Source organism: Chinchilla lanigera, unplaced genomic scaffold (assembly GCF_000276665.1).
Source record: "Chinchilla lanigera isolate Chin_1 unplaced genomic scaffold, ChiLan1.0 scaffold00026, whole genome shotgun sequence".
In the NCBI taxonomy this organism is placed as follows: Eukaryota; Metazoa; Chordata; class Mammalia; order Rodentia; family Chinchillidae; genus Chinchilla; species Chinchilla lanigera.
The window spans coordinates 13,703,284-13,728,333 of record NW_004955427.1 but is presented as its reverse complement, the minus strand read 5'-3'; the positions used below and the strand labels follow the sequence as shown (position 1 = coordinate 13,728,333).

Here is a 25,050-nt window from a genome sequence, read left to right as displayed (position 1 = left end):
AATCAAGTGGGAGAAGAGGAAATGTGTTTTTTCTCCATCCTTCAAACCCTGCCTGAGTTCACAAAGAGCAGGCGGTGAACCCCATCAGCGGTTTACAATGTAATGGGTGCACCTCCTCAGCAGGGGTAGGTGATGGTCTGTCACTTATACAGCATAGGCCTATTCCCCATAAATGCTACCATCTTGCTTTGAATTGAAATAGTCTGTGTACCCCATGAGGTGGCCTCAAGATGGAATTCAATGGAATATGAGTCATTTGTCACCATACAAGAACTATGAAAGGATGCTGAACTGCCTTTTAAGTCTACTTTGCTATGTCTTATTCTCCAGACGAATTCTGGGGGACATGGAGCTGCTGCATCCTGTGGGTGGAAATGATAACCCCTGAGCAGGTAGACATGAAGGGCTACGTATTCAACTTTCTATATTTACGACCATCTGTACCAAGAACCCGCCCAAACCACAGCATGGCTGTATCTTCTGACTTTGGGAATCAAAGTATGCCGGAAATATTTAAATTAAAAATAGTGGTGTTCAAAGTCTTTGTCTCCATTAGGGAACATGTATGGAATGGACTAAATATTATTAGAGTAGCAGCCCTCAAACTTAGCTGTGTGTTGGAATCAGTGGGGGATTTGAATAATACTGATGCCTGGTTCCACTCCGAGACCCTCATCTTGGTGCGGGGTGCAACCTGGACACTGGGAGTTTTAGAATAAGTGTCCCAGGTGATTTAAAGCACAGCAAAGTTTGTAAGCCACTGTGTTAAAAATCTCTTCAGAGTTGTGCCATTCTAAATGGGCTTTCTCACGTATCATAGAATCTAAAGATTTTAGACATAGAGAGATCTAGGGTTCTGTGGAGGAGTGGTGGGGATTCTCAAGCTGTTTTAATGCTACCTTTGATTTTAATTTTTTGTTCATATTTTATATTTTCTTTTTGTTTTAATGTGTTGTTAGTTTCACGAAGCTATTTCTTTTTTAACGTCAACAATTTTTATATGAATGATGGGCAGAAAGTGATATTTTAAAAATCAAAAGCAAGTACATGTTAAAAAAAGGATCAAAAGGGACAAGAATATTTGGCAAGTGGGTTAAGCTCATTGAAAGTATTCCTAACAAGAATACCTGTAAGCCTATCTGATTTTCTCCTAAAAATAAATACATAGGTACATACATAAGAATTAGTGTAAGGAAATCTTTTCCAGACTGACGTTATGTACTCCACGTGGGACAGTTTCCCAAACGTCGACATTATAAAAAGCCAGTGGCCAGCTTCTGAGCGGTGTGCTGAAGTCTGATCTGCTCCCACAGAGAACTGTGCGGCCACCTTCACAGAACGGGACTTTTGGGAGGAGTCTATTGTCACCAGTAAGTTCCCTTACCCACCCCACCCTACGCCCTAAAGATTTACAGCTTTAAATTACACTCTCAAGTCACCCATGAAGCTATTTCTAATTGTATTAAAAATGTTTAACCTCCACGAAAAAACGCAAGCTAACTGAGACATCAAATTTCTTTGCTTCGGTCTGGTACTTTACTCATTATTCCATGAGGAGGAGAGAGCTCAGACTGGTAAATAAAGGCTGACTGTGACACACGCTATGACTGAATGAGCGCAAGAAAAGATTTTCAGGTCGGTAGACAAACAATATAAGAAGTGCCAGGTCCCTTTGTGATCAAACAATGAGGGGAGAGATTGAAAGGTCAGGTAAGCACGAACACTCGGAACTCAAATGGAAAATTAATTCTTTTTTTTTTTTTTAAGACAGGATCTCGCTGTGCAGTTCAGGCTGACCTTGAACTCATTTTGAAGCTGAGGCTGGCCTGGAACTCACGGCGATTCTCCTGCCTCAGCCTCCCAGGTGCTGAGATTACAGGCGTGCAGGACCGTGCTAGGTGGGAGATTAATTCTTGAACGCATTGCAAGTTGTACTTTTCCCATGAAGGATGGGAGCTAGGACTCTGGGCTGAGGAGGGCACTTACCGTCTGGTAGGTGATGACCAGCTGGATCACAGGCAGTGCATAAAACACGGCAATGGTGATGATGTTCCTATGCAAACATGAAGGACCGGAAATATTTATTTCCCAATTAACAGTGCAATTTTTGCTGGTTTTTTTTTTTGGTACTGAGAATCGAGCTCAGGACCATGCGCTTTCCAGGCAGGCACTTGTGAGGCTGAGCTATATCCCTAGCCTGCTGAGGTATTTTTTTTTTTTTTAACAGAATGCTTCCATCCCATAATTCCATAATGAACTTGCAAAAGTGGTCTGAACCTGTGATGGGCTCCTGCTTTACCAGTCATCTCTTTCCCTTCTCGTGCCTTTGGGCATTTAGTGTCTATCATGTCTTGATTAGAGGGGAGGAAAGGAAGTAAACAAAACTCTCCTGTGTTACTATCAACTTGCTTGGAAAGACCACTGAAAATATTAATTGAAATAATATACTTGAAGACTAATCACCAGCATCTCACAATTATTAATTTTTTCTTTATCTCTGTACAACCATTTGTAAAATGTGTAATAGCTGCTTCTAGTTTAACAGCATTATTATTGAGAGCCCATCTCCTTGGGGTGTTGTTAGATTAAAAGTGATCAGAATGCAAATAACCGATGGAGGATCCCATGCAGAGGCTGCAGCTCTCTTAGGTAACTCTCAGCTCCAAAATGATGGTCCATTATAAAGTGACATACGGCTCCCCTGTCCCTGACTTCCCTCAATATCTGTGTCCAAGCGAAAGGGCATGCTTCAGGAGAAAAGACCTGAAAGGGCCGTCACAGGGGGACAGCAGTCAACTCGGGGTTTTCTGAGGGGAGAAGGCGCCCTTGTCAGTCAGCTCAGCCCTTAGCTTGGGCGGGAAGCTGAGTCCATGAATCTGACTGTCCCGAGTCTATTTAGCTGGTAGCATCCTCCCTGGTACTGGTACCTCATTAGCAGTAAAGCCTGGTGATATCAGGGGCCGTGGCTTCCACAGAGAAAACGCAAAAGATTTAATTTTATTTAAAGGGACTACGGTGCTACTGGTCATCTACTTACCAAAAATAAATCTTATATTTTTTGCTGACAATCCTCCGGTCCTTCCTGGACAGATCTGACAGGTAAAGGAACATCTGGAATGTCAAATAAAAAGAGAATACAAAATCTCACTTGGCTTTTCTTGCATAAGACACAAAGGAAAGCTTTACGAATCTTAACCCCTCCTCAGAGATCACAATTATTCAGTCAGACTTTTCTTTTAATTTTCCTTTTCCCAAGGTACCTTAATAAAAATCTTAATATTTTCCTTTGATTATTGACGATTGGCTGATGCGGGAAACCTGTTAGGAGGTTTGAATGCTTCTTACGTCTCATGTACGGATTTGCCAGGTTTCTGACCTATTCACTGTGTGGTTCTTATTCCTGAAGGTTGAAACTGCAATTTATCTTCGTATGTTTTACTGGGATCCACACAATATAATAAATACAGGCCGTAAAGAAATGAGCTTTACCCCCAAGAGAACTGTACAGAAATGGGGGGGTGTTTGTGATTAGACTCCTCCAGTGAGTCTTTTGTTTTACCTGGTTAGATCCCCTCATCCCTTTTTGCACATACTCACCTGTTTCAGATTCCGAGAGCATTTATACTGCTTTGGCATCTTTAATTTCTCACTTTTTTCTCAAATAAAAGGCACTAATGAATAGAGTATTGCCTCTAGTCTGTGGTTTGTTTTTGTCTAAACACAACAGGGAATTTGACCCCCTCTGAAGGGAAAAATACAAAGGAAACCGAGGAACTGGTGAAGTTCATTTTACTGTCAGACTTTCTGCCCTCTTAATGAGTGTGACCATGCGGAGGGAACTACCTTAGTCCGGATGACGTTTTTGTCACTCTCAATATCTGGCATGGTGTCAAAGTCACTCTCCTCCACAGAGCTGTCTGTGTCTGACTGGCACGGCTGCCCACCGTCGGAGGACATCTGCCTTCCAGGGCTAGAGCTTGACTCATCTGAAAGACAGAACTCTTGGTTTTTAAAAGCCAAGAACAGTCCATGGAGCCCATTCCCCTGCAAAGAGCATGATGCTGACTCACTGTAGAAAATACCACTTCAGTCAGAGCTAAGTCCTTACACAAGACATGCACTTTCTCTCATACCTTCTTCATGGACTTGCATTTTTTCCTCTTCTCCTATTTTTACATTTAACTTGTCTATCTTTGAATGCATAATAGACTGTAAAGACATCTGTTCTGTTAAATATTTGGATACAAAAATAGCATTGAACTTATATTTCATGTCTCATATTTTAAAATATGAACACAAATATATAAATATACACATGCACATAGTTATGTATAGCATCTATCACATATATGTGTAAGCACACACATACTCAGCTATACATTTCTCATGGATAAAGTATTTATACACAGAAATCTCTCACATGCCATATCTATGATTATATAATGAAAACAACATTCTCAGGAAGAAGGACTCTTCTGTTCCCATGAATGTTTCCCAGAGCAGATGGGATTTGTGCAGCTTGAGCACATGAGCTGAGCCTATCTTCCGCTTTATTTCATCTGCTCAGATGGTTTGTAAAAATCCTGTTCTTAGAGAACTAAAAATAAGCAGCCTACACTGAGCCCACATGCTCAAAGATAGAGAACAAGAGTCCAGGAATACAGGATTCCCGATCCTTCCATAATGATGTTTTGAGGAGCACCATTGACAGGCCCAAAGGATCATGGGAGGAGCAAGGCAGCTCAATGCACTCCTACCCTAAGCAAACTGGTATAGGAACTTTGTTCTTTGCAGGCTGATTAATGCACACTGGGTTTCCATGTGAATGACTGGGTGGCAGTGAGCAGGCTCAACTGTGCAGTTAGCTAAGAAGGACTGTTAGGCAATAGCCATGTTCACCTGCAGCACTGCCTTAGTCTTCTGACCGCCCTTACTCCACAGAAACCTGAGAATAAAACAGCTGGTCAATGGATGTCAGGCTCCCTGGGACACATCTGTTATGCCCTGTACTGAGGTAGGGTATGCAAAAGCCCCCAGACGACCTTGGTAGTGGCCACTGTAAGGAATTCTGCTCAAGTGTGGGTAGCAGATCAAGAAACAGAACTGCAGAAAGTTAGAGATGAAAGGAATTTTCCAGATTACCCAACCAATTCATCTTATAAATGAAAGATGTGGGGGCCGGGTATATAGCTCACGGTGCAGTGCCTGGCTAGCAAGTCTGAGGTCCTGAGTTTGATTTCTAGTACCCACAAAAACCACGAAACAAACAAACAAACAGACAAATAAAATAGAGGAAAGACAAGTTCAGAAGGTGACAGGCTTGTCCATCCTCATAGTTCTGAGTGGCTGGAAGGCCCTTTGTATGCTAATCTCTGGAGAATGAAGAAGGGGTTCCACCAACAGACTTTTTGTAGGAAATACCTATTGCCCCATAATTGCTGCCTTCAGGCGTGCTGGCTGCAATGGGATGGGACACCGCCATATTTCCAGAACCTGTGAAAAAAAAAAAACATAGTCAAACATGGACTGTCTAGCTGCTAAAACAAAACAACACAACTCTAACCAGCTCAAATCATGAGACCGCAGTATTTGAAATTCGATTTTTTCCTTACCCTAATACAGAAGGCACCAAATCTAGCCTGCTACTTGTTTTTCTACAGCCCTTAAACCAAGATTTTAGAAGTTTGGGGAAAATACTAAAAAGAAGACTATTTCATGGCAGGTAAAAATTATATGTGATTCAAACTGAAACACGACCACGCTTATTTGGGTACAAATATGGCTGCTTTTGTGCTAAAATGGCACAGTTCAAGTAGTTGTAACTTAGACTACATGGCCCAAAGAGTCTCACATAATTACGACTTAACTCTTTACAGAAAAATAAGCTGATTCCTGCCTGACAGTATGTCTTGGTTACTTTTCTCTCGTTGCTGAGACAAATTACCCAAGGCCCTAAATTAAGGAAGGAAAGGTTTATTTAGCTTACAGTTTGTGGAGGTTTCAGTCCATATTTGGCTGGCTCCGAGGCAGAAGATAACAAAGCAACAAGAGCAAGGGGGAACAGCAGCCGAACAGCAAAGCAGCCAGAGCAAAAGGGAGGAATGGGGGCAAGCAGCCTCTTTCCCTCCCTTACATTGTAAACAGGCTACCCCCACCTAAGGGGCGTGTAGCTCTCACATAATCTCCATGCCCTCCTCTTCCACAGGCTCAGGATGTATACAAAGTAAGCACCCTGGCTTCCTGCTGAGTCACTTAGCCAAACCTCTAGACTCTCCAAGTTGACACAATGTATGAACCATAACACAGTATTGTAGAATCAGAAGAATAAAGGGGCCTGGGTCTAGAGTTGCTGTGGAAAAGGTCACCACTGAACAGAAAGACCAGAAATAAACTTCTATTATTAAGTCATAGAAATTTGGAGGTTTATTTTTTATACCACTTAGCAGTACCCTAACTAGAGGCAGGAAGCCCAGATAAGGAAGAAATACTGAACTCACTGCAGCAATAAATGATCACAACATGAACTAAGGGTACGGAGGAAGCTGAGTTATTCTGAGGGATATCTAGGCATATCTACTGTCAGCTGGTTGTTGATGATGAGAGAAAACCAGATACCAAGACTGTGCCCCTTGCCAGGTGTGGTGGTACACCCCTGCAACCACCTCCCCCCCCAGTCTAGGAGCCTGAGGCAGGAGGATTGCAAGTTCAAACCCAACTTGGGCAATGTAGGAACTTAGTAAGACCCTGTCTCAAATTTAAAAAAAGAATAATAGAGGGCTGAGGATACAGCTCAGTGTAAAGGTCCTGGATTTAATCCCCAGAAATTCAAAAAAGGAAAAGATACTCCTTCAACATTTCCAGTGATGTACAGTGTGCTTAGTAGCAGGAAGACGGAACTTATGGTCTGAGAGTCTGCAGATGTCTCTGGAGCCACACTACTACAGGCCTCGGAGAAAAACATCTGCCAGACTTCTGAATGGCTATCGGGAAGACACACAGCGTATCACATTACGTTTCTGAGAATCACGTCCATTTCTGAGTGTATCACATCAGTTTCTGAGAACAAGCCCATCCGAACACAAACTGAACAGCAGAAACCACAAATATGCAGACACCCAGGCAGTTTCGCTGACTGTGACTTGTGCCACAATATCTGCAAGAGCCATGCTCATCCTCAGATTTTCATGAGAACATTTTTTCACTGCCTTCTGAACTTTGCCAAGGATATGAATGTTGTCAGGCTATGGGAATATCCACCAATTCCTCCTTCTGAGAGGTGAGATTGCTGGTGTCATGTGACAGGGCGAGTCTGTGGGAAACTGGCTACTTTCTTTTCTCTGTTTCTTGTCTCTCTGTGTACTTCCGCACCCTACCACCTGCTGGGGATGGAACCCAGGACCTCCTGTGAGCTAGGCGAGCACTCTACCATTGAGCTACATCCCTAGCCTGCCGCTCCAGTCTCTCTCTCTTTTTTTTTTTGGCAGTACCGGGGACTGAACTCATGACTTCGCACTTGCCAGGCAGGCGCTTACACCACTGAGCTGTATCCCCAGCCTGCTCCAGTCTCTTATACTAGTGCAGGCAGGTATATTTTCAGGGACAAAACTTAACTGAGGATCTTCTAAAATATCTTCACTATAAACATATTTCACTGTCTTTACTAAAAATATAGTTCATTATAATTTACATAAAAACTACAGTGTGTAACATGTGTAAAAGAACCAAAATCCTCAAAAGAATGCCTAGTTGTCCCAATCAACTTTCTTTATCCAGCATTTAAACTGCATTTCCATTGGGGAGCAGTTTTGCAAGCTCACTTTGTGGGCTCTATTATTATTGATGCTATTGTTGTTGTTGTTATTATTATTATATCTCTTTATATACCCATTCATTTCCTCTCAGAGCAAAAATAATTTTATGCTAAGTTAAAACCTTTGGTTAGGAATGAAAGACAAATCCAATGGCTTTGCAACTCATTTTCTTTTTTCCTTTGGTGGCTTAGCTGAGTTAAGATGGACATCAAAGCTTTGGCTAATGCAGCAGTCTTGGCATGTGAGGCTGCTCCCAAGGCGTTAGGATGCAGACTTTGGCCTTTACAACGTGCATTCTCTGACATTGTCACCGAGCTTCATATATGTATTATTTAGTGAAATTAGATCCTTGACCTTCCTTGGGCCAATCCATAACTATGCACAATGGTATCAAAATCCATCCGTACTTTTCATCCAAGCTCAAGGCAAAGAAACAGGCCACCTTGGAATTCTTTTTTTTGGTACCGGGAATTGAACTCAGGACCTTGCACTTGCCAGGCAGGCACTTGTGCTACTGAGCTACCTCCCCGGCCTGGGATTCTTAAATATGAAAGAGCAAATCTTTTGAACACAGTAAATGTCATGTGACAATGTTTTGCACAGTTTGATTGTGTTTTTTACCTATGACAAATTTGGTCACCATTACCATACAGCTTTGCTGTTGGCTAGTAATGGGAGACAGATCCAGTGGCCTTGGACGCTCATTTGTACTCGTGACTACAAGTACCACTGCCTTCACCACCACAGGTCCTGCTGCTACCTTAATGCTTGTATTATTATTACTGCTGCTGCTGCTGCTACTTCTTTGATCTTTACTGACCTCTTACTGTGCAAGACACTTAGGGATTTTTTCATGAGATATTTTAACTTTTTAGCAACCTATGAGGTGGTATTATTTTTTTAATTTTAAAGAGAAAAGAACAAAAACAAAAAAACAAAGACATAAAATAATATAAAAACAATAAAAATGATACAGAATTTCAAAACAAGATGATAGGAAATTAACAATGGTTGTTACATTACATATTGTTACCTTCTAAGTGGTTACTCAGATAACTAGATACAGGCACATAAGACTGATCAAACAATTGCACATTAACTGTTCCCTTCAATAAACCAATAGAAATTTAGAAATTAGTAGTACAATTATCTTAGCTATCTTGTGTGTGTGTGTGTATACATATATTTTTTTCCCTTCCTTCTTTTTTTATTTTCCCCCATCCCATTGTTCTTTCCTTTTGAGAAGTTTCTTTCCCTTTCACAGTATCCACTGTACCTTTCAGATTTTATTTATTCTTTCAGATTCTTACACTAGGGAGACAATACGATGCTTACACATGTGAGTCTGATTTATTTCACTTATGAGTATGGTTCCTAGTTGCATCCACTTATCTATAAAAGCCTCTAACTTATCTTTCTGTATAGCTGAGTAATACTCTATTGTATAAAAATATCACATCTTTTTTATCCATTCCTCAGTTGATGGACATTTGGATTGTTTCCAAGATACTGTTTTAGAGATGATAATATGATAGCTCACCCATTCATTAGCATAGTGGATAGTGATTAATGTACTGTCCTCTATTACAACTTATCTTCTTTGAAAATATTTTTATGGTATATGTTTAGGATGTACATGTTCTGATATATGTACACAAAGTGAAATAATCTCTCAGGAAAGTAAATTAACATATCCATCAACTTCCCTGGTTGGGTTTTTTGAAAATTGTAAGAGAACCTAAAATCTATTCTCTTAGAAAAAAGTTAATATAGAATACAATATCACCAACTGTAGTCCCCTTACTGTACATGAAATCTAGATTCATTTATGCAATGCAATTGCGAGTTCGTTTCCTTTGACCCACATCTCCTTAGCCTCATCTTGCTGCAGTAACCACTATTCTACTCACTATTTCTGTTATTCAACATTAAAAAAAGATTCCACATAAAAGGGAGGTTGTGAAGTAATTTTCTTTGAGTCTGATTTACATCATTACCAGAATGTCCCCCAGGTTCATCCCCGTACATCTTGTCATAAATGACAATGTCTTCTTTTATTTTTTATTTTTAAAGAGAATAAAAAAACAATAAAAATGACACAGAATTTCAAAACAAGATGATAGGAAATTAACAATGGTTGTTCTATTGCATATTGTTATCTTCACAGTGGTTGTTCTGATTACCAAATGCAGGCATGCAAATTGATCAAACAATTAGGCATTAACTCTTCCTTCAATAAATCCATAGAAATGAGTATCTTAGCTATCTTGTGTATACATATTCTTTCTTTCTTTCTTTCTTTCTTTCTTTCTTTCTTTCTTTCTTTTTTCCTTCTTTCTCTCCTTTCCCCCATCCCAGTTGTTCTTCCCTTTGGAACAGTGTATTTCCCTTTCACAATATCTTTTGTGCCTTTCAGATTAGTGTCTTCTTTTAAAAGGCGACTAGTATTCTATTGTGTGTATGCATCGTGTATCTTAATTAAAAAAAAAACACAGAAAATTTCCTTCAAAAGTTGAATACTGGGCAGCAAATATGTTCCTTTTGTGTAGTGCCTGAAAATCTTTCCAGAAGGTTATAAAGGAGGTTGAGGTTCATTTCCGTGTCCACTTGGATAAAGTCATATTATTAAAAAAGGAAGTACAACTTTTGCTGTTGAGGTTGGACGCTTCTGCTTGCCAGTGGTACCCTGGTGGGGTAGGGCTGTCTGCACCTGACTTTTGTCTAGTTCATTGCAGGGAGTCCCACTGTAACCCCCGTCTTGGTCTAACTGCTAGGGAATACTGTGTCTTTCACATTTCTGTAAATATCTTTTCATTTTTCTTCTTTCAAGTTTAAGCTTGTTTAAAATGTACTTACATGTTTTTAAAATGTGGAAATAATAAAGAACGATGCTAATATAAAAAAACTTCAGAATTTTTAGCCTTTTGGTGTTCCTGAGACTGGGATAGGTCAAAGTGTGCACAGGAAAATTCCTGAATTTGGTTGTAGCAGGAAGTTGCAATGGTTCATGGGAGCTTATGGTGTGTGTGTGTGTGCACGCGCATGTGTGTGCAGTCAAAAGAAAAACAAAACACAAAAATGAAAAAACAAGAGAAAAAAACAGCCACTGTTTTGTTAGGCGAAAACTTCATCAAAAAGAAAAAGGTCAGCTATATAGAATAGGTCTGCTGAGACCGTGATGAATTGCTGATTTCCTACTCTTCTCAGGCTCCTAGTAAAGGATCCTCTGCTTTGGTGCAGTCTCAGGCCCTGCTCATTTTGGAACTACTGCAGCACCATGGGTTCTATGAAGGACACAAAAACAGAACTTTCATGTGCAATACACTGCCACACATAAAAATAGGTTAACTCTGCGGACTTACTTACATACAAGTTAAGTGTGAGATCAGATAGCCTGTGATAATTTTGCTTGTGTCAAGGCCTTTAAAGAATGTAAAAATCAAAGCTTTTTCTCCTAAATCTCAAGTATGATCATGGTCATAGGACGTATGATATAAAAATATGGTGAATGTAAACTTTTTTTCCCTTTTACATTTATTGCAGTAAAAGATATACTGCTCCCCAAGACTTCTCCTTGCTTTGGACACACTTGTCCTGTTGGTCTTGCCATTTTCTGAGGCAGTCCTGGAAGTTCTCTTTTGTGTCCTTATTGTGCTGTGGTGGCTGCCTTGATGTTCTGACTGGGATCAAAATGTTGATCATTCGTGGTCATTTTGACTTTGGGGGAGACCCAGAAGTTGCATGGTGCCCTATCTGCTGAAGTAGATGAGGACACACCGTAGTGCTTTTTCTGAGCCTGCCTTTCCATAGAACGGCACTTAGCAGCGGTATCTATTATATTCCTTTTTAATCACGCCTCATAAAGACACTCATGGAAATGGGAGGAGAGGGAAGGAGAGGGGAAGTGAAAAGAATTAAGCAGTGTTACGTACATGTGCCAAATCTGCACGATCAATATAATCACCATGTACTGCTAATGGGCACTAATAAAATTTCAAAAGAAGACTTTCAGAACTGCTTCAGACAGTGGCAAGAACGAAGGAATAAGCGTATTGGAAGCAAATTCTGAGGGAGATTAATGGCGATGTGTCTTTCATTGTAATAATTTTTAAAACTGTAAACATTCACCCTGTATGTTAATCATTATGTATATTTATACTTTTAACTGTAGACTATTTAGAAAGCAGAATTAAACACAAACTATAAGTTTATAGGACAGATAAAGACGTTCCGGCTGGAAATAGTAGACCCAAGATTATGCATGATCTCATCCAAATGAGGAAACTTGTTTTGGGATGTTTCTCTCTGCACATGAGCCCCTTACCATCTGCCTGCTTCTCTAAGAGAACAGGGTATGTGGCACGCTTGATTTTTATGCTGTGTCCTAAGTTAGGAGAAAGAAATTCATTTTATACTGAGCATGTTTGCTCTGTCAGGAACTTCGGAGTTGTAGCTGTCCTGCCCCCTTCTGTCTGTGAAGATTTAGGCAGTTGGAAGTTGAAGAGTGAGTCAGAAATGACACAAACCAGCTGCCGTGAAAATTTATTTTTGTGCCATTTGACTACCTACCCAAAGAGTCTGATGTTTTGTTTCCAAAGTTGAGGTGGAAGTGAAGAAAACCGTTAATCTTTGCACAAAGATGTAAAAGTAACATTCCTCTGGAAGAAAAAACTGGGCAAGAAAAATCAAATTTTGAAACAGAAGAGAGAACCAGGACAAGGACCCGCTTCCAGACTCTGCTGCTGGTTTAAGAGGCTGGCGCAGTAATGGCTCTGTCCAGGGAAAGATGTGCTCCGCGTGAGGTTGGAGTGTATTCCTCAAAGTTTCCTGTACTGGAACGTTGGTCCAAGTGTGATGCTGAAGCAGCCGTCACAGTACAAGGTCCTGAGGTCGTGTGGTTCAGCCCTTGCGAAGGGCTGATGTGGTGCTCATAGGACTCCCACTTGTTCCCAAGAAAGCGTCTTTTTGGCTTCCTGTCTTGCTTGTGACTCTCTGTACATGGCTGTTTTCCCTTCCCATTTCTTTGCTGTGCTGTAAAGCAGCCAGGGGGGCCCTGAGCAGAGGCGGAGCCAGTGCAGCTTCTCTGCTTTACAAAGGCTCCTGATTTCAAAGCCCTTTGCAGAGACCACCATGTTCCCCACTTTCTAAGTGCGCTAGTGTTTGTTCAGATACTCTCACTTGTGTCTGGCAGCTGGTGTGTGTAAGTCAGTGATTCTTACGCAGAGAGAAGGAAGGGGCAGTTTTTCCCCCAGGAGACATCTGGCAGTGTCTGGAGATACTTGTGGCTGTCACAGGACAAGGAGTAGTATGCGAATCTAGTGAGGAAGGGTGAAGGGTGCTGAAAAACACCCCACAAGACATACATGCCAGCCTGCGACAACAGAATTGTATGGCCCATAGTGCCAAGAATGTTGACTTTGAGAAAGCTTGCTCCCAGAGAGAGAGAGAGAGAGGGCCTCACTCTAATTCTAGAAATAAGTAAACTTGCTACTTTGCATTAACTAGTTTAACAATAAGTGTATGATCCACTCTAGGCCAATGAACTATGAGAAGTTGCTGGAGAGTTCTGGAAGGTTCTTTGATGTTATTAAGTAAGGGTATGAGACTTGACCCACTTCCTCAGCCCTGGGGGTAAAACAGAGTTGAGAGAAAGGCAGGGAAATGGACCAGAGCCGCTGGGCTCAATCAATCCCCAAACCCACTCTTTTGGTTCCACCTCCAAGCACAGGAGCCTGTTTATTTCTTTTTAAATATGTATGTATGTATGTACATATGTATGTTGAGACAAGTTCTTGCTGTGTAGTCTACACTGTTCTTGAACTCACAGTGATCCTTCTGCCTCAGCTTCCCAAGTGCTGGGTTTATAGGCATGCATTACCATGCCCAGCTCCAAGCTTTATTTTTAAGCATGTTTGAGGTATATTTTGTTGTGGTTTTGGTTGTTGTTACCAGCACTCGTACAAAAATTACGCATCTTTACTCTCTCTGATCATTCATTTATTTCTGCTTGTGTTCTTCTTTGTGTGTGTGGTACTGGGGACCGAACTCATGACCTTGCACTTGCCAGGCAGGCCCTTATGCCACTGAGCTATATCCCCAGCCCCTCTGCTTGTGTTCTGAAGGCCCTAATTTTGGAGAACAATCTCAGGTCTCAGACCTGTCCACTTACGCTTCAATATTCCGGAGGCCGTCCTGAACATGGGATTCCTTTAGTTAGTGTTGCAATAATAAAATGACAGCACTTATATAATAAAAAATAACAGCCCTCTGTTCACAGGATACCCAACGGGTTCCACACAATTGGATTTAGGCCTGAGTTCAGCTACGCCTACAATAATAGCTAAACCTGGGGAGCACTGCAGGAAAAAAGATGAGATTCAGAGAAAAGATAAATTCATTGAAACATATTTATAAGTAAATGAAAAAGAAATACTTTAAACCATGAGAGCAGGGGCTCTTTCATAGTCCTATATTGGCAGTCAAATGTTTATTAAAACAAGGTACCTGGTGGCTGGAAAAATAAACATGCTGACCGGAAGGAAGATAAATGTGATCAAAGTAAGACTTTCCAAGAGAAAAGTGTCTGGCTGGGTAAGTCTATGTCTAGCTAAGTAGTGAGTGTGTCTGTGTAAGATTCTGTGGGACTCAGTTCAGCGTTGAAAATGTAGAACTAAACATCTGCTACTTGTGACTCCAAAATCAAGTCCCACTTCATCATCCCCTGTCCAAATTCTTACTCTATGACAAATAGCTGATACATGCTGACAAGCTGTGTGGATTTGGGTTTTTCAAAATGAACATATTTAAATTTTGATAAAATGATTAGGCAACTAATTGACTTAATTGAAATGCAGACGACAGGAGAAATTACAGCAATTACTTAATTACTCTACATTCTTCATAGCTGTTGCATTCTTCATTATGCTTGCTAGCCTCAAATACTTCAGTTTTCTGAAGTATTTGAGAACTTGAACAAACGAATGAAAAACAAAAGTCTCTGTCTCAATATAGGAAAAGTAAATTCTGTCTGAGAGTTAATATAATAAATTCTTACTACTGTTCCCAAATCAGCTTTGGGATAAGACGGATATGACCAGCTATGTCGTAGAAAAGATGCAACTTTAAAAAAAGATGAATGGTTGCCAAGTGGCTTGTGAATAATTAATGACAAGGAACACTTCAAGCAAAGGTACTTAGTGTGAGCTCTTTAATCAATAATTACCGACTATAAAATTGGTTCTACATGGGCATAGTAGCGCAGGCCTATTAATTCAGCACTCTGGAAGGTTGAGGCAAGAGGACTGCAAGTCTAAGCCCAACCAAGGCAACATAATGACTTAGTGAGACTCTGTCTTAAAATTTAAAACAAGAAAAAAAGAGTTGAGGATGCAGCTTAGTCAAGGCCCCCAGTTCAATCCCCAGTCCCCTGGTGGGAGGGTGTGGATTTTCATCAGCATTGCCTTCCACAGAAAGACTGATGATTAGACAACTCTGGCATAGAAATCAACAAAGAGTTTATAAATTGCCAAAGGCAGAGAGACAAAAGAATCACCCACAGGATACTGCTATACTATTCAACCTCATTCTGAATTAAATTCAAGTATTTTTCTTACCATCATTGGAACCAAAGCTTCCATCGATAGATTTCCTATGAAACCTGCAAATAAGCAAAGATACATGTTCCTAAGACAGTGAAGCCTCAGCATTTTACATTTGTTTCTTGTAAGCTTTGCTGCAGATTTGCTTGTGAAGATCTTTAAAAATGGACCACTGGATGTGGAGGAATCAGCCCCGATACACTGCTGTTAGAAATGTAACATGGGTCGGGCGTGGTGGCACAGGCCTGTAATCCTAGCACTCGGGAGGCTGAGGCAGGAGGATCGTTGCAAGTTCAAGGCCAGCCTGAACTGCATAGTGAGACCCTGTCTCAAAAAGACAAACAAACAAACAAACAAAAATGTAAAACAGTACCGTTACTCTGGAAAACAACTGGGAAGTTCCTCAAAAAGTTAAATGTAGAGTTATCATATGACCCAGCAATTCTACTCCCAGGTATTTACCTCATTCATTCATCAGTTTACAGATGTAATTTGCATACTATAAATTTACTGCTCGATGAAATTTGGTATACTCGCAAAATTATAGAAAGAGGATTTGCATCACTGCAAAAATAAACCCTGTTTGTTGCTGCTCATGGCCTTTTTGCTCCAGACCTGGGAAACCACTAATTAACTTTTTTTTTTTTAGTTTTTTAAGACAATGTTTTGCTGTGTAGTCTAGGCTGTTCTTGAACTCACTATGTAATCCAGGCTGGCCTCAAACTCATGCTGATCCTCCTGCCTCAGCCTCCCGAGGGCTGGAATTACAGGTGCGCACCACCATGCCTGGCTACTAATCTACTTTCTGTCTCTATAAATTTGCCTGTCCTGGACCACTCACATTAAGGGAATCATACTGCATGTGAATGTTTTTTACTGGCTTCTTCCACTAGGCACAATATTTTCAAGGCTCATCCATGTTATAGCATGTTCATTTATTTGTTTTCACTTGATGTATGTTTTTCTTGTTTCCACTTGCTGGCTATCGTGAATAACTGTTGTTTTGCATTCTCATCGGCAGGGTATGAGGGTTCTGACTTCTTTATAACCTTGCCAACTCTTGTAAATTTTCATTACCTTTTGCTAGTTACGGGTATGATATCTCATTAAACTTTTGATTCACATTTACTTAAAAATGAATGGTGTTACATATTTTTTCATATACTTACTGGTCATTTCCACACTTTCTTGGGAGCAATATCTATTTTAAATACTTTTTTTTTTCTGTACTAGGGGTTGAACCCTGAGAGTGCTAGGCTATAACAGCAGTGCTAAGCTATAACACCACAAATTCCTAAAGTTGCCTAGGCTAGTCTTGAACTTGTGATCATCTGCTTTAGTTTCCCAAGTAGCTGGGATTACATATTTGGCTCCTCTACCTATTTTTAAATGGGAGTGTCCTTTCATCATTGAATTGTAAGAATTTTTTATACAGCCTAAATACTACATTCTTAGCAGATACATGGTTTGTAAATATTTTCTCTCATTTTATGTTATCACTTCCTTGATAGTTTTCTTAAGGCACAAAAGTTTTCATTTTTATAAATTCTACCTATTTTTCTTGTTACTAGTGCTCTGGTATCTTAGAAACCATTCCAAGGTCACAAGGATTTACACTTCTGTTATCTTCTAAGAGGTTTATGGGTTTGGCTCTTACATTTATATCTTTGCCCCATTTCACATTAACTTTTGTATATGGTATGAGGTAGGGGTACAATGTCATTCTTTTTCATTTAGACATCACCGCTGGGATGAGAATATTTTTCCTTGATTGAATTTTATTGGCATCTTGTTGAAAACTGATTGACCACAGATCTGAAGGTTTATTTTTGAACTCTTGGTTCTATTCCATTGGTCTATATGTCTTTATGTTAGTCCCTGAGTCTTGGTTACTGTGACTTGGCAAAAAATGTTGATATAAGGAATAGAATCCTCCAATTTGTCTGTCTTCACAACCTGCCAAGATTATTTTGACTATTTTGGGTCCCTTGCATTTCTATGTGAACTCAGCTTATCAATTTCTGTATAAAATCCAGCTGGAACCTTGGTCAGAATTGTGTCAAATGTGTGGATTCATTTTAGGAGTATTTCTATATATATTAACCTTTTTACTTTGCTGCAGTAAATTATCACAAATTTAATGCTGTAGAGCACCACAAATTGATTAGCCTGCAGTGGATGTCAGAAAACTAAGATGTATCCTATATGGCTAAAATCAAGGTGTTACTTCTGGAGGCTCCCAGTTGTGACCATTTTTGTTTTTGTTTTTGTTTTTACCTTTTCAAGCATCTCATTCAGACATCAAACCTGCATCCCTTGACCTATTCATGGCTCCTTCCCCTCTATTCAAAGTGGATCACTTTAACCTCTGCCTCCATGGTCACATCTCCTCCTGCTTTGACCTCTTTCCTCCCTGTCCTAGGGATCCTAGTGATTTCCCTAAGCCTGTATGGATAACCCAAGATAATTTTATCTCTTTGCCATGTAACATAACACATTCACAGAACTAACACCTGCACAGATTTTTGGGGCCATTATTCTGTCTGCCACACCATCTTAATATAAAATCTTCCAATCCATGAACATGGGAAAGTCACAAAAAACTTCCTTTTACGACTTAACTGGATTTTAAGTTTCTCTCAGTGATGTTTTGCAGTTTTTAACATACAAATGATACACTTAGCTTGTCAAATTTGTTTTTTGCTATTAAATTTTTGATGCTTTTGTGAATTGAATTCTCTTCTAATTTCCTTTTCGGACTGTCCATTGCTTCAATGTGAAAATACAACTGATGGTTTTTGTTTTGTTTGTTTGTTTGTTTTTCCAGTACCGGGAATCAAACTCATGACCTCACACTTGCCAGGCAGGCGCTGTGCTGCTGAGCTAAACACCAGCCCTACAACTGATTTTTGTATATTGATCTTGTATCCTGCAGTCTTGTTGAACTCAGAGTTGCTTTTAGGAGCTATGAAGATATTCTGAAATTAGATATTCAGTGGTGAGGATTGTGTTACTGTGATTATACTAGAAATTCCATAATGGTATATTTTAAAGGGGTGAATGTTCTGATCTATGATTTTTCTCAATAAAACTTTTTAATAAGCTAGATATACATTTGTGAATGTCTATCAAAAGTTAAACTGTGATATACTTGCTTCTCCCAAAGTGAGCCTTCATTCTGGATGTGAGATTAGAGGGGTTGGAAGTGCTCATGCTTTGGTACATTTTTAATTTATACTTATTTATTTCCAGCTGGGGACCTTATTTCTGATATGTTTGTGGAAGAACTTCCCTTTTTCACCCTTTTGTGCCTAGACATACCAAACTCATCCCTGCCTCAGGACCTTTGCTTTTTCTCTCTGACAGCATCAATCTCTCTCCAGATCCCTATATCGCAGGCTCCTTCTGCAGTTCAGGTCTTGGTTCTGAGAGGTCTTCTCTCCTGATGAAATCACATCCAAAATGGTATTCCCAACTCAATCATTCTCTGTCACACCATTGAGGTTATTCTCCCTCATTCACTAGCAAGACTTTTTAAAAAAAATCTCTTCTCAAACCGGGCATGGTGGCATAAGCCTGTAATCCTAGCAGTTGGGAGGATGAGGCAGGAGGATCATTGCAAGTTCGAAGCCAGCTTGGGCCACATAGTGAGCTCAAGTCCAGCCTAAACTGCATAGTGAGGCCCTATTTCAAAAAATAAAGGCAAAAAACCCTCTTCTCTTCAATAACACTATAATCCAGGGATCTAGATCTTTAGCCTCTAGGACAGTGGTGGCAATCCATGGCATGGGTGCTGCAGTGAGCATGTGGAGACCTCTCTGTTGGCACACTAGCCAATTTGCTCCAACGGATGCTTATCAGATAACAGTTTTTTTTCTAAGCTAAAACCTCAATATTCAGGTTTAAATGCAGCATTGGCACTTTATGATAAATAAGTGGGTTTGGGCTTGCAGTGTGGGCACTTGATCTCTAAAATGTTCGCCGTCACTGTTCTAGGACAAAGAAAACAGTAACTAAATATTTGCTCAATAAACCAAAGCATGTCACTAAAGACAGCAGTGATGATTTGACTTGTCTGTTCTAGCTGGCAAAAGAGGCTGTGGTGAAATTTCTTAACAATTTTAGTGATACTGACCACCAAGCAATTATACGGACCTATTATAGGAGATGATGTGCTTGTATTATGTAGTTGCATTAAAGGATTCTATACCTGTTTGCTTTAGCTTTTGAAACTGTTCCTCATTAGAGGAATTCAGTGATTTTACAAAGCTGGGGTGAAGCAGGCAGTATCCAGTGAACAAATAAACAGGAAATGAGAACTGTGCTGGGTAACTGCAAAGTGGTTGTACTTTGTTAATCAAAAGGTGCAGTGTATATCTTTATCTCCGGATCTGGACTGCCTTCATGACTTATTTCTACTCTAGCAGGGTAAGACGCACTTCTGAACCTATATCCGAAGGAGGCTTGTACCGTTCTGCTTCTCTTGTTGAGAGGTAATAATCCCAAGCTAGCCTGCCGGACAATGACAGCCAAGTGCAGCTTGGCCAGTCTAGAACACCCAGCTCTCAGCTGACCTGCCAGCAGATCACATTCTGTGACCACATCCCACAGAAGCCTCTGAGCTGCTGCAGGTTTCTAGCTCACCCACAGATTTGTGAGCAAGCTTAAATATTTGTTGCCGTACGCTCCTGGAGTTTTTATGGCTGAGAAGCCCCACTGTGACAATGGGTAAGGAAAATAAGAATCAAAGGGAAGGATGAGCACTCAGGGTTGGGCAGTCTGGACTTAGCGTCTGGCAAGCTGTTGGAAAGGTACATGTGCAGTCTTGACCCTGGGGTCTGCAGATTCATTGTAGGAGCTCAATCAATACATCTTGGAAGGACTGGGGATGGAAAGGAATGGTATTTAGGTTCAGGTGAACATGGCATAAGAAGAATTTGGATTTTTAGCTTTCCTAGGGCAAAGGCCATTTTTCTTAGCAATGTTTTTCATCCTGGTTGAATAATATATACCATAAATCCTACACGGACTGTTAATGTGGTATAGTAGTGGTATTACACCGAGAGAACTGGTTTCCGATGGTTGTGTAGAAAACTTTGTTTCACTTAGTTCAATGAAAGGAGAGTTCCCCAATTAGCATTTTTCCTTAGTCTAATCCTCTACTTAGAATGCCAAATGGTCCTTATGTCTCCAGGTTTCTATTTTCAGTTTGTCTGTATCTGGAAGGAGTCTATGCTTGGGCATTTGACTGTAGCAATATAATTTGCAACTAGAAGTTCAACAGAGCTTTAAACCACAACTTTCGAAAACGGCGCTCACTTCAGTTGGCTGAATAACAACTTGAGAGAGACTGATAATCAGCTCTCAGGTTTTTGTCTGTGTGTTGACTATGCATGCTAGGTGACTCATGAGAAGTAATCCTGTTTCCTAAAAAGCTAAAACGCCAAGAGTGCAGTCTTCCTAAGAAAGGCAGAAGAGAGGAACTTCTTTTCCATGATATTGGGCCTCCTTTGAGGCAAAAGTGGAAACTTTTGGGGGCCTTTTAAAATTTTATCCTTGCTGGAATGCCCAATATTTGGTTGCAATCCTTGGTCAGGACTGACTTTCCTCATGGACCCTGAGCAGATTCATCCTGATCAGCCTGCTTAAGACCTAGATCAGGAGCCAAGCTGCCTAGTTCCTTCACTTGCTAGTTGTGAATTCTTCGTCAAATTGTTTAACCTCTCTGTGCTTCAGTGTTCTTAATTGTCACATGATGATAATAGTACTGTCTTGGATTACTTTTCTCTCGTTGCTGAGACAAAACACCTGACACCCAGAATTAAGGAAGGAAAGGTTTATTTAGTTCACAGTTTGTGGAGGTTTCACTCCATATTTGGCTGGCTCCAAGGCAGGGTGGCACATAGCTGAGGGCAACAGTTCATGATGGCGGAAGACAGCAAAAGCAACAAGAGCACAAGGGGAGGAGCACAGCAGGCAGCCTTTTTTCCTCCCTTACATTATATGCAAACTACCTTCCCTGGGGCAGGTATAGCACTCATACCCATGAATCAATCATAAACTCTAGAAGCCTGTCCCATGACTACATGAGGCTTTGGGGGGGACATTCAGGCACAACCCACAGCAAGTAGTATCCCACCATTAGGAGCACCAGATGAGATCATCTGTTTAGAGGGTCCAGCACACTGCTTTGCACAGAGCAGACCTTTCTCTCTTTTCTTTTCCTTTTCTTTCTTTCTTTCTTTCTTTTTCTTTCTTTCTTTCTTTCTTTCTTTCTTTCTTTCTTTCTTTCTTTCTTTCTTTTTCTTTCTTTTTCTTTCTTTCTTTCTTTCTTTCTTTCTTTCTTTCTTTCTTTCTTTCTTTTTCTTTCTTTTTCTCTCTTTCCCCCCCCCCTCTTTCCTTTCTCCCCCCCTTTTTTTCTTGTTTTCCTTCTTTCTTCCTTTCTGTGCAGGGAATTGAACTCAGAACCTTGTGCTTACCAGGCAGGTGCTGTTTCACTGAGCTATATCCCCAGTCCCAGAGCATGTATTTCTTAAATGTTAGTGACTATGATCTGATAAAAGTAATTGAACTAATACTCAGTTAATGTATATACTTTCCAGGTATAAAATTTGCCTGTATCCCTAAGTTTTTGTTTTTACTTTATTTGAGACAGAATTTCATTGTGTAGTTCAGGATACACAGAACTCACAATCCTTTTGCCTTTGTCTCCTGAGTGCTGGGGTTACAGGTGTGTGACATCATACCTGGATGTTTTTAACTTTTATTTGAAAATAATTTCAAATTTACAAAGAAGTTTTGAGAATAAGAACATAGAGCATCCATATATCCTTTACCTAGATTCACTTGTTACCCTATTATCCCATCTGCTTTTATTATTCTTTTCCCACGCACACATAATCTATCTAGCTACAAATTTTTGCTGTATCATTTGAAAGTAAGTTACATATGTTGTAGACTTTTACACCTAAATATTTCCAGAATAGGGATATTGCTTTACATAACTACAAGCATCAAATTCAGCAATTTAACAATGGAATGATGTCCTTATGTAACACACTCTATTTCAACTTGTCAATTGGACCAATAATGTCCTTTATAGCATATTTTTCTTCTGGATTGAGTTCCAGTCTGAGATCAGATGTTGTCTTTAGTTGTCATATCTCCTTAGTGCCTTTTAACCTAGAACACTCCCATATACTTTCTTTGTCTTTTATGACATATTTTGTACCTTAAAACATGATTAAAAATATACATATCTAGAATGCTGCATAAATACAGCTGTGTCTTTCTTAATGTGCTGCATAGTGTTCACCTTCCCTTTGGTGATACTAATTTTTTTTTTTTTTTTTTGGTCTTTTTGAGACAAGGTCTCATTATGCAGTTCAGGCTGGCCTTGCACTCACTTTGTAGCCCAGGCGGGTCTCAAACTCACAATGATCCTCCTGCCTCAGCCTCCCAAATGCTGGGATTACAGTCGTGTGCCACCACACCTGGCCCTGGTGATACTAATTTTGATCACCCAGCCAATGTGTTTGATTTCTTTACTGTACAGGTATTGTGACAGTTAAAGTGGACTGTCAACTGGATTGACTTGTGACCACCCAGGCAACTAGTAAAGCACACTTATGGATTTTTCTGAATGGGCCATACAGGTGTGACCTAGGGTCTATATCTGGTCCTTCATCCCTTCCTTTCTGATACTATTCCTCTGCTCTGCTTCCTGGCTGCCGTAAACAGAGCAGCTTTCCTCTGCCATACCCTTCCACCATGATGCTTCTGCCACAGAGCCAGCTAATCACGGACTGAACTCTCTGAAACCGTGAGCCAAACAAACATTTTCCTTTTTAAATTGTGGGTATCAGATATTTCTATTCAGCAGTGGGAGAGCTTATTGACACAATTATTGTTATTGTTTTTTCTTAGAACTACTACCCAGTTTGTGAGGATGTACTTTAAGACCACGCAGACATCTTGATGCACATCTGATTCCTCCTTCTCCTGATTTAGCAGCCACTGATGATTCTTAACCTGATCTAGTCTTTACTAGGATATTTGCAACAAATGATTTTCCAACTGCAGCACTCTCTGTGTATTTACCAATCAGCTCTGAGTCTTCTGCTGTGGGAAAAGTTCTCCCTTTTATTGACGGTCTTTGCTAGTGGCACCTTTCTCTAATGGGTACCTGTTTTAGTAAATTTTTTGCATTTACTAGATACATAGCTAGAGGTGGTTAGGTCTTTCCTTCTTTTCTTTATAAGTACAGATCCATGGATTTCTATTTTATTTGAGTGGTTTATATTTCATTATTCTTAATGATTTTGGTGCTAAAATTCTCCCACATTTGGCTAGTGGTAGCTGTGGGATGTTTGAAGGAAGTTATTTCAATTCAAAAGCTTCACATAGGTCACAGAAGGAAGTTGTTGTTTTTGGAATCAGAAATAGATCCGTATCACTGAGATCACAGTATCACTGAAGTGGTAGAGAGATCCTTCTGCAGATGGTGGCTTTGTTTTCTTAACATGTTCAAGAGAAGAAAGAACATTTGTTTATTGCAAACCTCCTGCCATTCCTTTGGAGCTCACAGAGAGCAGAACAAAGAATGAAATTCCCAAGGGTCAGCCTTGCAGAAAGACAGAGACTGACTGTTTTAATGGGGGCTCCAAAATTTGGGAAGGAAAATTTCCTTGATCCAATTCTAGCACAATTTTCTCCATATCCCCCACACAGGGCATTTTACTGGGAAATTGATGCTACAGAAGTAGAAAAGCACCTGATAATGTGGCATCAAATCATATTATTCTGCTGTTTATTGTACCTTATGATTTATTTTAGGCATTAAATTTACTTTTCTTGACAGAATGTTCAAAGCTGTTCCTAAATCTCCCTATGTAGAAGAACTGATCATTTCCCATAGTCTATAGGATTTACAGTGAGTGTTTTCTGGTCTGAAAATTATACAAGTTGCCTTTTTGTTGAGTTTTCATTAACGATGAAAATAACAAACACTGTATCAGCATTTATTATGGCCATGACATTTACATGAACACTGTAAGTTATATTACTCTATGACGTAGATTATTATCTCATTTTACAGATGAGAAGCCTGAAGCACAGAAGGTTGAGTAGTTTGCCCAAGGTCACAGTTAGAGACAGAGGTATCTTTAATCAGAGCCAAAATAGCTCAAAAGCCTATGCTGTTATCATTACAGAGTAAGGCAAAGAAGGTTCACAGTTCTCGAGACTTTTGACTTACCTCACGTAATGAACAAACACAACAAGCAGGCATCCCACGTAGAAGGACAAAAAGATGAAGACACTGAAAAGACTGGATTTCACATAAACAGATCCTGAAGAGAGAAACAACTTTGGTCAGGCTGTCCTCCAGAGAAAGAGGATTTTGCTTGGGACAGGACAGATGAAACAGCCCACCTCCATCACACCCATTCTTATTTTTTTTAAGGAGAAAAAACCCCCAAAATCTCATAACAAGATAATAGGAGGGTAACAATGGTTAATACATTGCATATTGTTATCTTTAAATTAGTTACTCAGAGTACAAAATATTGGCATCAAATTGTCCAAACAATATTAGCATAAACTTCTCTTTTCAATGAACTAAGAGAAACTAGTATAACTAT

The 25,050-nt window shown here is 40.0% G+C and overlaps 1 protein-coding gene across 1 annotated transcript in view; it reads right to left on the bottom strand.

Annotated features, from left to right (window-relative positions):
- The window catches only part of Sidt1 (SID1 transmembrane family, member 1), a gene marked incomplete at its 5' end in the record, with an annotated part of 98,768 nt that overhangs the window by 19,650 nt on the left and 54,068 nt on the right, over positions 1 to 25,050 (bottom strand). Inside the window, 6 exon segments of the mRNA XM_005386616.2 lie at positions 1,987 to 2,053; positions 3,038 to 3,111; positions 3,844 to 3,986; positions 5,422 to 5,493; positions 15,425 to 15,468; positions 24,666 to 24,759. Coding sequence (XP_005386673.2) covers positions 1,987 to 2,053; positions 3,038 to 3,111; positions 3,844 to 3,986; positions 5,422 to 5,493; positions 15,425 to 15,468; positions 24,666 to 24,759 — 494 coding nt within the window.